Genomic DNA, 13,221 nt, shown 5'->3' on the forward strand with positions numbered 1-13,221 from the left:
ACAAAGCCTCATGTGAATACAAAAACAATGTGCCTGTGCAGCCCCACATACATGTAAAACAAATACACGCACACTATCAACTACAATCTCAAAGGTTAAATTGTATTTGTTGTATTTTTGTATCAGTATAACTGTTTAAACATGAATACACACCTGAGACCCAACACTGCCAACAACACCATCCGCCTGTAGTGACACACAAAGAGAATGAATGAGATGAATGTCGTCACTGATTCAAACTGCTCGTAGTTTTGGATTTGAGCTTTTTGTTACTTACGTTGCCAGATGTCTGGTAGATGATTTGTCCTGGTGGTCCTGGTGGACCGGGGGGACCTTGGAGTCCGGTTCCATCCCGACCTTGGTCACCCTAAAACCACAACAAGCACACAAGCAGCAAAAAGATGAATAACTGTCCCACTTATTAAAGCATCCAAGACCGGAAATTACTCAAATCGAGGTGACACAGCTTTATTTTTTGTATGGTTATAATAAAGATTTAAAAAAGTAACACATATTACGTTTTTATCTTTTTCTTTTTAGTGAGACTTTAAAGATCTGACAGATCAAAATAACTACACAGAAACATACAGAAGTGAGACGGTACCGTTTGCGTGTTGCAGTATTGCAACATTAAATCAGCATCTTGCAGTCAATTGTTTTACAGTGTACATACATACATCATGTATAAATAAACATTCAGGTTTAACATTATATTTACCCTCTCTCCTTTATCGCCACCGTCACCCTTTGGTCCCTGTTTTAAGAGGAAGGAAACAAAAGATACATTAAACAAACGTGAAAGCACCTATTGAAGACAATAAAAACACTGCTTTTATCATATTAAACTGTGTAATTTAACCTGTTAAATGATATGATAAATTAAAATCATTTAAAATATAATTCATAAGAAATTCATGTTTATTTAAGCATCTTACAACTGAAGTGATCTTAAATATCAAATGAAGGAAATATGCTCAAAAGGACAAAAAGAAAATGGCTACTACTACTACACTTTTCAACAGATAACACAGACAAGCTGTCTGATGTATTGTGCATTATCAAACTCTTCTCGTGCAAAAGATGTTTCTTCGTCCTCAAACAGCCGTTTCCTTCCTTCTATCATAATTACTTTTTTTAAATACAAAATTGCTTGACACAGGGTTGTGTGAGGGGTTGGCTATTAGTGCATCTTGACAACATTTGTATGACTTCAGGCTGCATGCTTGGCTGTTTTTTCTCAAAAAACTAAATAATAATTTTCTAACCCAGAAAGTACTCAATACAAAGGACTTCATGAAATTACCTATTGTGGCCCGGGGGTAAATGGTCCACAGACATAAATATTTGAGAATGATGAATATGTTTGGCCCATGGCTTGTTAGGTTTAAGACATCATTGTGAAGTCTGCTCTAACACAAACCATGAACCTTTCCTTTAAAGGTTAAAGTAAAAGTTAATCACACAAGTTACCAACTTCTAACACAGTGTTAACACTTTTCAACAACTACGTGACCCCTTACATGCAGCTGGTGAATGAAATATTCTTATTTGTCATGTAGTTCTACTTTACCTGAGGTCCAGGGAAGCCATCCAAGCCTGGTTGTCCATCTCTTCCTATGAGGCCTTCACTGCCCTTCTGACCTGGCATACCAGGCATCCCTGCCTTACCCTGCAGAGGCATGATCAAGATACAGCAGTAAAAAACTAAATTCATTGAAACATAGTTACCACATTACTGCCCGAATTATGAAAAGTTTAGTTGTACTTCTGATCCCACCTAAAACCAACACCCAGCTTTGCAGCTCGACACAGCTTTAAGTTAACATGCTAACTTGGGTGTGTGCTGTGTTGTTATGAATTTGTCATTCTGCCCCCTTTGTTTTCATACATTCTACAAAAATACTAAATAAAAAAGTCAGTAAATCTATACTTAAGTTTTATTTCTATTTCTATGTAACTGCTTATATGCATTAATTGTATGTATTTATTTCTGTTATTTTCAGATCTGTTTGTGTGCTTTTATAGTTTATTCCCCCCTGTTTGTCTCTCTTTAGACAGGCAAAGACCTTATTTTGCCCTCAGGAATCAATAAAGCTGCAGCTCATTGTTCTCAAACCCCAGTGGTTTAGCAAACAAACACATGGAATGACAGCAGAGGAGAGGAGCAAGGATAAGGCTGCCGCCAATAACCAAACCTGAATGTTAAATACACTCATTAAGGCGCTTGAGGGTGTGCAGGGGCTAAACACTGGATATCACCTTAGAGACCTTAGTTCAGTCCCAGGTAGCGTTAGCTCAGGCTTCTTTGTGTGTTTCCACTCATTTCATACACTCAAAACAAAACCCCTTTTTGATTAAATAGTTGGATTTAAAAGTAGAAAAAACTATATGAGTTGGAGAAGGGGGCAAGAGGACCAGTTCATGATGGATTAGAGAAATTACTTCAGTTACTTACCAGAAGTCCAGGCAAGCCGGGAGAACCCTGGAAACACACACATTTGCTTTTGTTAATTTAAAGCCTTTGTATATCTTCCTAAAGTTCTAAAGTAGTTCCAGTTCAATAATCACAGACATATCAAATGTAGACCTGTACAAAGTACATGTCATGCTGTTTTCATAAAAACGTTGATACTTTGTAATCAGACCGTTTACAGCATGTATAGCAGCTGGGCCAAATAGCCCATGTGATTAAACTGATTATAAAAATGGATTATAAAGTTACTGAGTACCGCGGTTTCTTTTTTTTTGCAACTTTCTGTTATTGCTACAATGAGTACTTTCTACATCAGTTAGTGTACACATCAAGCCTCTGTTGAAGTGGCAACACTATCACTTCACAACTGCTCTTATCTGAGCTACTTAGGATCTTTGTGTTAGCAGCTTTCCAAGCAAGACAAACGGCACTTAAGTAACATGATTGATCAACAATTTTCAATTATCTATATCAGATGAAAGTGTTGTTTTCTATGATTGTGGGGCTCGCTGTGGTGATGCACATTTATTTTACCGCTTCAAAATTCATAAAAGGAGAATCTGTTGTTTATTCTAAACTCTGAAATGTGAAGAATCCCAGATATATATCGTATTTCTTCAATATGCAGTACTGACCTGTCTTCCTTCAGGTCCTCTGACACCAGGGAGTCCATTGCTGAAACCTCCACTAGAGCTCTCCATGTCATCCTTGAAACAACAACAAACATTTTATGACAAACAGCCAAATTAAACTTGTTTTTGTTATTTTTATGTCCTATTTAATTTATTTTGAGATGAAATGCTGTCGGGTCACCTCAGAGGATTTATCTCACTGTTATATATACAAATGGACCACACCAATATGTCAGCAGTACAGCTATCATTGAACATCTTTTCATATTTCAATTTATTTCATCATGAGCTGTCCCCTGTTGAACTGTCCCAGACAACCAATGCATTTTTTTTTTTGTCAACTCTACCAAAATGTATCATTACAAAAACTAAACAAACTCACAAATCCAACACGATAGCTTGGTCCCGGAGGCCCGGGAGGCCCAGGTTGTCCAACTGGTCCGATGGGTCCAGGCAGACCAGCCAGTCCGGTCTCTCCTGAAATTCCCAGTAAACCAGGGTCTCCTTGAGATCCCTGTGGGGTGGGATGACAGAATCAATAAATACAAACTTAATTAAAAGCAAATACAAAGATTTAATCTTCAGTGAGGTGCATCTAACCATGGTAAAGAAGTGTGAATTAAAAAATAATCATTATCAGGAATCTTCTGCAGGAAACTGATAATACCTGTCATGCAGCTTTTAGTACGAGTCAGTATGGTTTAATAGTGCGTATGATAATGTAACTGCACAGACACCCATGCACATTGTTCTAGGGCCAAAATCAGACGTCACCAAATGTTAAACCAAACCATAGCCAGCACTCAGATTACACTTTAAGTTAAGTCTGTAGCTGACAACATTTGCATATTGTTAGAAGACACAAATCCCCTTTGATGGCTGACGTGCTAGAGCCCAGTTACCTGCAGATGGGAAGACTTAGGAAAGTAGGAGGAGGATAAATAGTGGGGCAGCAGATTTGTAAGAAAAGTAAAGTAGGAGCTTGGCTGGAGAAATGAAAGGGATAATAAAAGCTTTAGAAATAGTTGAAAGTTGATGTCATTCTAGTTATCCAATGGGCATTACACAGTTGTGGTACCATAAGCACGCTACCAACTTACACTTGAATTTATGTCCCTTATGTCTTCTCTAATACTGGTTACTACAACAAAGCCAATTTTCATTTAGTTGTGTTTTGGAGTGTATATCTGTAAAGCCGCAGCTACTTTAAGGTAAAACTGAAAGAAAACAATAAGGGTCATAAATCTGCACCTTCTGTCCAACTGCTCCTGGAAGACCCAGCTCGCCTGAATCCCCCTAAAGTAGGAAGAAGAGAACGACAAAATGTGTTAATAGAAATGTCAGTTAGAATTCAAACTGACATTTTAATTCTCTTTACTTTTTGTTTAAGGAAATTTCAACTACAATAATACTGTGGCTATTGTGCACCTGTTTTATAGCGTCCAAACTTCAAGCCTATGGGTGAGCTGTTACCATGGCAGCGGCTGACATACATCTGAGAGCCAGTGTTTTAGCCACACTTCTTAGGCCCCAATCACATCAAAACCATTGTTTTCCTGCGGTACGGCTCACCTCACATGTGCACACATTTTCTAGCAGTTTTTAGATGCACAAAGTTAATATATTCTACATTTTTCATCACAAGGTCGCCCAAGTGCCAGGCTTTAGGCCAATTAAATCCAACAAGAGGCGGGCTTTACTACTAAACCACTTCCTTCCTGTTTTGAAGCCAGTAACGAGACAATGTAAAATGGTTTGACGGCTGAAGGTGGACTAGTGTGACCTTACTTTATTTTTCTTAAATAATCTGTCAAATGTATGTTGTTTTGCAATTGCAAGAGCTCGACATCTGTTTGAATCTAACTTTTTCTCTCCGTTAATCACATTTGATCGCCTGGTTACACACGCATCCCCGCTCTACAGGTGCACCACGCTGTTTTGCTCGGCATGCTTTGCCAAAGCGTTTTTGAAGTGGCCGTGCCTGTAGCGCCCCAACTCGGTGTGATTGGGGCCTTAGTCCTTTTATAGCCTACATGTGTTGATACAAACCATTAACAACCTCTTATGTTGGTTGTGTACAATATGCAATTTACAGCGTCCTTTTACAATATTTAACATTTGAGAGGAGTGATAGTGCTGACGTTTTTCCCAATCGGAAAGTGGATGCTAGTTAGCCTAGCCTGCTAATGTTAACACTAATTCCCACTATACATATTTTTACAATACCCGCTGAGTCACTGGCAGCTCCAACTCACTCAGTGTTGCATTATAGAACGCTGGGAGGGTCTAGCTAGTGTTAGCTGTCTCTCTTTTATAGGTCCAGTTGTGGTGAAGCAAATGACCAAACTGTCAAAACTCACAACACCAGCACTCCATTCATTACTCAGTGATTCACATAATAACACAACTCACAACACAGAGATTGCGTGGAACTAAGCAGCGGCTAACAACATCGGCCCAAGCTGTTTGACTGCCTGTGTGGATGTTGGAACTGAGGTGATATTATCTACATCAGTGCGCCCCACACAGATCAAATTACAAGTAGCAATATTGTCAACAAACACCAAGGATAGACATCAGCAAAAACTAAGTCTAATTTTGAAACTATTGCGAGGCTACTACGGAGGCTAAAATAATTACATTTTGTTAGTCTGTAGCCTACAGAAGAAACAATGATTTTCACAAAGTCATTACCCTTTCTCCTTGGGGACCAGAAACTCCTGGGAAGCCATCAGTACCCGGCAAACCAGACAAGCCCTAGAAAGATTTGGTTCAGATATACAGTAGTTGTTGATTAGGTTAGACTCGACAGTCATTTAAATCACGATTCAGAGGGTTTAGAGAATCATTTGGCTTATTGGATGGGGTTGAGAGACAAACAAATCGAAACCTACAGGTTGACCAGGCACTCCGTCCTTTCCTGGTGGTCCAAATGCCCCGGAACTCGATGCTGTGCCTGCTGTAGAGGGACCGGGGAGTCCGGGGGGACCAGGGGGACCCGGTAGGCCAGGCATTCCCTACAACAACAAAAATAACTCTTTAGCAGATGGCCGATTTCTAGTAATCTAGGATGTCTTTGCAGATCTGCAAGATGTTTAGCAACATATCAGATGAATGTATCCAGAAACAGAAATGTCACCAACAATGCATCTTCTTTGTGGTTTGACTATGATTGTCATGTAATAAAACATAATGTGTGACTGTTGAGAGAAGTATTAAACATTGTAATTCTTCTCACCCGAACAGATTCCAGATCAGGGAACCCTGAGCCTTCCATGTCCACAAAAGTCTGAAATACATGAACTGATATCAGTTTTCTTCAACAAATTTCTTCTGATACAAGTTGTGCCTGAACATTACGAAGCATGCGACTAAAGTCAAGATGAACTCACAGATCTGATACCTTGACCTGGGGGTCCAGGAAGTCCTGGTGATCCCCTGGGGCCAGGTTGACCCTCTCCACGATCTCCCTGTATGCATGAGACTCATTATTGTAATAATATAATAATATTGTAGTATTTGTTATTCTGTTGATCTGAGCATCTAACCTTATCTCCTTTAGATCCAGAGTCACCAGGAGTTCCTGGGAAGCCAGGAGGTCCATCAGGGCCCTGTGTTGGGAATAAAATAATGTTATGGCACTCATGGTGTTGAGAAGTAGAAGTGAGTAAGTATTTATTTAACAACCCATCATCACACAACCTTTTGACGGTTGATTAGAGTTCTAGATATTTCTAAGTGTTCTTGGTATTGTGCAGGAAAAACAAAAAAACTTACGGTTTTTCCATCCTCCCCAGGATCACCCTGTGAGAATGAAATAAAGAAATCTGAGACACATTTGTCATTTTGGGATATTTAGTCAGTCAGTCAGTCGGTCAGTTCATTAGAGCAGACTGCTGAGACCCTGAGAGTCTAAATATCTCTGCTATTTTATAAGCCACAGCGGGCTGATGGAGCGCTGGGTCTAACCTGTGTAACCACAGCCACAGAAAGTTTGACGATCCGGTGGGGAGTCTGCTAAATCAGTGCTACCTGCTGTCCGTCTCTCTCACACACTCTACTCTCAACTGGCCAGCCTCCTGCGGAAGGCGAGGGCGAGGCCAGGGTGCGAGTCGTTTTCTTGTTTCTGCCACTTTGGATTTAATCAAAACAAACTATGAAAGCGTGCAGGGATCATGGATGTAATGTTGACGAGCCCTGAGTCTGCAGAGTCTAACAGCTGTACTTCTTCTCCCTCTGTACTGAGGCAGACTGGAGCTACACTGACTCACTATCACCTCCTAGACTGGACGGAGCAGCGCTAGCTGTTAGCATGCTAACTTCAGTAGATATCTCTTCAAAACAACACAGAGACGTCTTTGACATAACGTCAACACTGTTACCTCTTCACACTCTGTTGATTCATTGTTTTAATGTGTTAAGTTTAAATTCTGGCAGATCTTACACACCTTTAAACCTTTAAAGCTTCAGTTGGTAACTAATAATAATAACGCTTGACACTGTTGTGTTTTCATGTTAAGAATTCAACTGTAGTCTACTAACTGGCTCTCCATCAGTTCCGGATGGTCCCTGGGGGCCCGCGGCACCTGCTTGTCCAGCTGGTCCTCGGGGTCCGGGGACACCGGAAGCCACTGAGCCGTCACCGCCGACTGAAAACTCGGTTGCAGGCCCTGGAGGGCCAGGGGGACCAGAGGGCCCAGAGAGTCCCGGCTCTCCCTTCTTTCCTTGGTAGCCAAAGCCTGCACTGCCCTGTAGATAACGAAGCATCAGTGTTCACTGAGGAAGTCGATTTAACATGAACCTGTATTTATTTACAGTGATTACTTTCAACTGAACCAGATATCAACAGCACTGAAGTCAGTCCAAGACACCTGTAACTTTGCTTCCAGCTGACTCAAATCAAAGAGATAATCTCTAACTTACCTTTGTTCCCTTTTCCCCTGGTTCTCCCTAAAAAAGTGAAAAGAAGAAATCATTTACTGACATACATATCCACAGACACATTCACTTGTTGGCGCTAAAGCCAATGATTCGGGATGGCACCAGTGGGAGTTTGATTGTTACAGAGCTACACACTCGTTGTGTCTGCCTTTATATATACTTTACTTAATGTTTCACACCTCTGTGTTTGTATTTATTACTTCTCATTATGCATATTAATTAACTGCATTTACATTTTTATTCCTATAATTGAACTTGCACTATATTATGTCTTAGATTTTTAGTTTGCTTTTTATAATACATTTTTAATGAGTATTGTTGGGGAACCTGAGCTCTATGATTTTCATTGCCAACAACTGCTTCTCTGTAATGGTTGTGCTTATGATAATAAACCCCTAAAACAATATATTTTAGCATAATCCTAACAGAAATATAACGTATGTTGGTTAGCATAAATAAGTTAGATACAGAACACCTTGTTATTTGGTACCTGCTACTTAGTTTGTATTTTACTGCCATTTGTTGTCTTTGTGTATCCCCTGCTGTGTGTGTGTGTTTCGGTTTTATTATTTCCTGGTTTTGTGCATATTAGTATGTTGTTTTAAGACAGACAAGTATCAAATCAATATCAGGCCAAAAATAATCTCCTCACTTTTGAGGATTTTCCTAATTTCACATTTGACATCATTGTGATGACATTTTATAAGACAAAACATATGAAGACATATACACACACAGCTTATCTGTGTATATAACACTGAGCACAATATGTAATCAAATAAATAAAATACAAACAATATATATATATATATATATATATATATATATATATATATATGTTTTATATGTATAACAAAGTAACATAATAAATGGCTTGACATTATATAGGCATATGCTTGTTTACAATTAGGACGTGCAGCTCCCTCTAGTGTTCCTTTGGGACATTTAACCAAAGCTCATATCGCTACTGTAACTACCCCCCCTGCTGTATTTGCTTTCACCAGTTACAATGCAACCTTCACAAGGACAAACTAGCTTTGAAAAAAGAATAATAACACGTTTCCTGGCAACATGAGTGCGTTGCATCATTACACTGCATGATGAAGATGACGTGTCTAATACCAGTATTCCATCCCTTATCAAAGAAGATAATATAAAAAGGTCCGAACCTTCTCTCCACGGGCTCCGCCTCGTGAGCTGGAGCCAGAACTGGCCTCTCCTTTCGGCCCAATTGGGCCCCTGTCTCCTTTCACTCCTCCATCCCCTCGGCCGCCCTTTTCTCCTTTAGCCCCAGCTGGCCCTGAAAACAACGACAAAATGACAGAGTTATTAATGCCCTCATGAAAAGACCTTTCAAAAATGATTAATGATTGTATCCCGCACACCAAACAATAAACAGGACCCCAAAGAAGAGGAGAGAAAAGAGGAAAAGAAAAGGACTCTTTGCTTGATGGAGTCAGAATCCCCCAGTGTGTGTGGCTGTAATTTAGTTTTGAAGTGGTAACTGAATACAGCGTTCCACACCTGCATGCACTACCATCTTTATATTATGGTGTGACCTTAAACTCTTCCCACAGAATATGAAATGCAACCGACTTCCTCTATAGTGCAGAAGTTACACATCTCCAACACGCTGACATGCACAGCAACATGATGTCCTCTTCGACTGTTCCAGTTTAGGGGTTTAGAGTTTAGCAATGCAGAAATGGATGCCATGCCTCTGAAGTGGCAATAAGCAGAAACTAATACCTCATGTCATAGCATTAGTAGCCTAAGCTAATATGCAATATTTTCCAATCCTTGTTATTTTTAAGAAATGCAAATCTATGTGAAGATCTACCAAAAATAGTTTTCCTAGCCTTTTTCCATTTCTCTCTCTCTCAAATGAGCTCTTCGATTGTCTCTTTGTGTGTACTATTTCAGAGGATTACAAACTGAACAGCCCAATTTTCCATCCCCTTGGCTTATATACGAACATGTCCGCCACCCTTCATGAATTCAAAAGCGTAAAGTAGATGGATTCATGCATGCTTGTGTGCCTTGGAATCCAATGTGAGGTCCTGCGTAAGGACCTCACATTGGATTCCAAGGCAGCAGAGCGTGAGACCAGAGAATAAAAAAGGAAGCAAAACACGGGAGATTTGGATGCTTGTCTCTGTGTTTTTAACTCCCCTCGACCCACCTGGTGACACAGGAAGCCCGGGCCTGGACTCCGCAGAAACTGAAACGTGATGTGAGTCACTTGCTGAACACAACGCAAAAGACAGTGTTAAATCAAGTGTCAAGATTAACAAGATGTCATGTTAGTTACATGGTTGCTCCAGGATGTGAGGGAAGATAAATAGGTATATTGTCCATTCAGTAATGATGTTTTTTACAGTATTAAAAGGCCCCTACTCCCTGGTTCAACGAGTTTTAGGGTGTTTGACAGCGGGTGAAAGCCAACCTCTGCTTTTGGAACAAGCTTTTTCTGCTCGCCATTTCTCCTCAATATATCTACACTGTGTCCACAATTGTTTTGGATGCGAGCTTGCGATCTGGCACCTGGTCGCTACATTTTTTATAGAGGTTGACACCCAGAAACGTTCCAAACACAGCAAATAAGAAAATCAAGGCAGAGAAAGCAGGGTCTCTGCAGATACAGACACCACCACACATCCCAAGTGATGATTGAGAGGGATTATATTTGCACGAGTCAGTGCACACACAACTCATTGTGCCTTTAAGAATACATTTTATTTAGTATATAAGTGAAGGTAATTAAAAGTGTTTTAGTCATCAGATTATATTGAACATTTCAGTCACTCATCATCATGTCATTGTTAACTTTAACTTCAGTAAGTAAAGTAACTCTGAGTCCTCCTGTCTGTACTCATTGTGGTGACGCTGTAGTTTTCATGCGGGAAAAGAAAGTTCTATAATATTTTGTCAGCGTAAAATATAATAGTTTTTGTCTCGTCTTTTTGTCAACAATACAGCATGTGGATATCGTCACAGTTAGAGTTTAATGGCGTTGGTGTCGCCTCCTCATCGTCTCGTCTTAGTCATGGAATAAAGGTTGATGACGAACATATTCAGTCATCGTTTTCATCAACGATATTAACGCTGGTGAGTTCCATAAAGTGCTCCATCAAAGACCTACATTGCACTTAGCATTAGTGTTGACGCTTTATTAAATTCATATGTAATATTGTTATAAACAATATGTTTGTATACTTTATATTGCAGAAAATGCAACAATCAGGTTCCAAACTAAAACATTGTGTCTCTGTAGATAAGATTGAGACCACTGTGTCATTAAAGCCACGACAACCAGATGGCGCCAAAGTAAGACTTTTAAAAACTTTACACAAATGCTTAAGGGTATTTACATTACACAGTTTGATATTTTCTCTACTGGAATACCATGTGCAATATATCATATATATAATGAAGTACATAGCAGAACATATCTTTCACATAATCTGTGGGTTAATCACTTAGTAAGATAGGGATACATTATTTGTGGAGATTTATTAATCTTTGTAAAAACATGAACATCACTGCTCCCAGTGAAGATCATATATTGCAATGTAATTCATACAGAAAGCAACACCTACACTGACACGTCAGTGCTCATCACAAACAGGACCTTATTCATCCTGATGTCCACTAGATGGAGACATCAGTGAATACATTTGCAGCAAGCTCTGACTGGCTCCGCTATACATGTTCAAGGAATATGAACTCTGCAACACCTTGTGCTGTCATAAACATTCCCCTCCATACCCGGCAGGTGAGAGAAGACACGTGAATACTTCATATAGTTGTATGAAATATAGTTTTTTTCTCTGTCAAAAAACTGAAGAGGGCGGGCATAAAGAAAGTACACTAAACTTTTTGACTAACAAAACCAGAGAAACAAACAGTTAGTGCTGATCACTAACACAATTCAGTTTCTTTTAAGGAAGTGTTCAGATAAACGTACCTGTTTCTCTTGCCATAGACAGCTCGTCCTTCCTGGTCAGTGGTGGCTGCTGAATGGGCCGGGAAGATGGAGGAGTAGTCTGCAGGAAACATATAATGCAGCAGAGAGAGATACATATTTAAAAAGGGCAATGGATAACATTTACTGGAAGCCTGCTCAAGATGTTATGTCTCTGCTTCCCCTGGTATCCCCTCTACATAGAAGGAACAATTGCTGGGAAAGAGTAGGCATTGTGTTACTGTTTAATCGCACTAATGTTTATAGTTTGTGCAGACAAAGCTCTCTTCATAAGCAACAAGGTTGTTTCCCAGCTCTACACGAAGCCTTTTAAACAGAGTCAACATTATTGAGTCAACATGTGCATGGCAAACCAAGAACAGAACAAAACTGTTTTCCTTCTTTTTGGCAAATTGTTATTGTTTTCAGTAATTGCAGTTTATGCAGTTTATGCAGTTTATGCGTTAATCACTGACAGACATCTCATGCCCGGACCATGTTGCAAAACTCCTTTTTATGTGAACATCATTAAGGCTGCCAGGGAACGCAGCTCCCAGTTTGTCATGCTGATCTAGCTGCTGTTGCACAATATCATCCAGAGCTATAAAGAGAACAATAAATGCATTTATTTACAATGCAAATGACATCAACCTTAATTAACATTCATGTGTGTGTGTGTGTGTGTGTGTGTGTGTGTGTGTGTGTGGTCATGTCATTGCTGCCACTTCAAACCACATTTAAGAACATAATTATCAATTTAAATAAAGTGATTCATCAGATTAAAGGATAAGACTTTTTATTAAATCAATTATCTTTAATGAATAGAACTCGTCAGTCCGGCACGCGTGAGAGCAAATAGTTTTTGAGCGTTTTTTATCGCAGTGAAAATGTGTTTGAAAGGCTAAACGCCAACAAATATGGATTGCAGCAGAATATTCGTAGAGAAAAAACATGTTGTGAATTTGTCATATCTATCTTTTTCAACAAAAATAAATCTTTTGCAGTTAATCAACAATCCTCCCTCACTGTGACACACCAAACAGACATTAAAGAACAAGTGACGACGGAGCCGACTGTTGCGTTGTTGTAGGCTGTCAATTGTGCTTAATAACTTCAGAGAGTTGCTAGGCGACAGGAGCGGCAAAAGGTAGGGTCAGGAACAGGTGTTGACGTAACAGGAAATCCTCCATGGACCAGACCGTCTTTTTGTA

General features: G+C 39.7%; 1 protein-coding gene across 3 annotated transcripts in view; it reads right to left on the reverse strand.

Moving 5' to 3' along the window:
- col18a1a (collagen type XVIII alpha 1 chain a) overlaps nucleotides 1-13,221 on the reverse strand; it is a 74,315-nt gene that overhangs the window by 8,481 nt on the left and 52,613 nt on the right. For 2 of the 3 annotated variants that reach the window (XM_029459664.1, XM_029459662.1), the window contains 19 exons: nucleotides 12,014-12,092; nucleotides 10,229-10,291; nucleotides 9,216-9,346; nucleotides 8,029-8,055; nucleotides 7,648-7,854; nucleotides 6,883-6,909; nucleotides 6,654-6,716; nucleotides 6,498-6,575; nucleotides 6,344-6,394; nucleotides 6,000-6,122; nucleotides 5,800-5,862; nucleotides 4,357-4,401; nucleotides 3,488-3,619; nucleotides 3,109-3,180; nucleotides 2,456-2,482; nucleotides 1,571-1,669; nucleotides 719-754; nucleotides 278-367; nucleotides 154-186 (listed from right to left, as the gene is read on the reverse strand). In XM_029459664.1, the coding sequence (XP_029315524.1) occupies nucleotides 154-186; nucleotides 278-367; nucleotides 719-754; nucleotides 1,571-1,669; nucleotides 2,456-2,482; nucleotides 3,109-3,180; nucleotides 3,488-3,619; nucleotides 4,357-4,401; nucleotides 5,800-5,862; nucleotides 6,000-6,122; nucleotides 6,344-6,394; nucleotides 6,498-6,575; nucleotides 6,654-6,716; nucleotides 6,883-6,909; nucleotides 7,648-7,854; nucleotides 8,029-8,055; nucleotides 9,216-9,346; nucleotides 10,229-10,291; nucleotides 12,014-12,092 (1,446 nt within the window). The remainder of the gene's footprint in view (nucleotides 1-153; nucleotides 187-277; nucleotides 368-718; nucleotides 755-1,570; nucleotides 1,670-2,455; nucleotides 2,483-3,108; nucleotides 3,181-3,487; nucleotides 3,620-4,356; nucleotides 4,402-5,799; nucleotides 5,863-5,999; nucleotides 6,123-6,343; nucleotides 6,395-6,497; nucleotides 6,576-6,653; nucleotides 6,717-6,882; nucleotides 6,910-7,647; nucleotides 7,855-8,028; nucleotides 8,056-9,215; nucleotides 9,347-10,228; nucleotides 10,292-12,013; nucleotides 12,093-13,221) is intronic. The other variant, XM_029459663.1, reaches the window with a different exon arrangement.

Source organism: Cottoperca gobio, chromosome 21, assembly GCF_900634415.1.
Source record: "Cottoperca gobio chromosome 21, fCotGob3.1, whole genome shotgun sequence".
In the NCBI taxonomy this organism is placed as follows: Eukaryota; Metazoa; Chordata; class Actinopteri; order Perciformes; family Bovichtidae; genus Cottoperca; species Cottoperca gobio.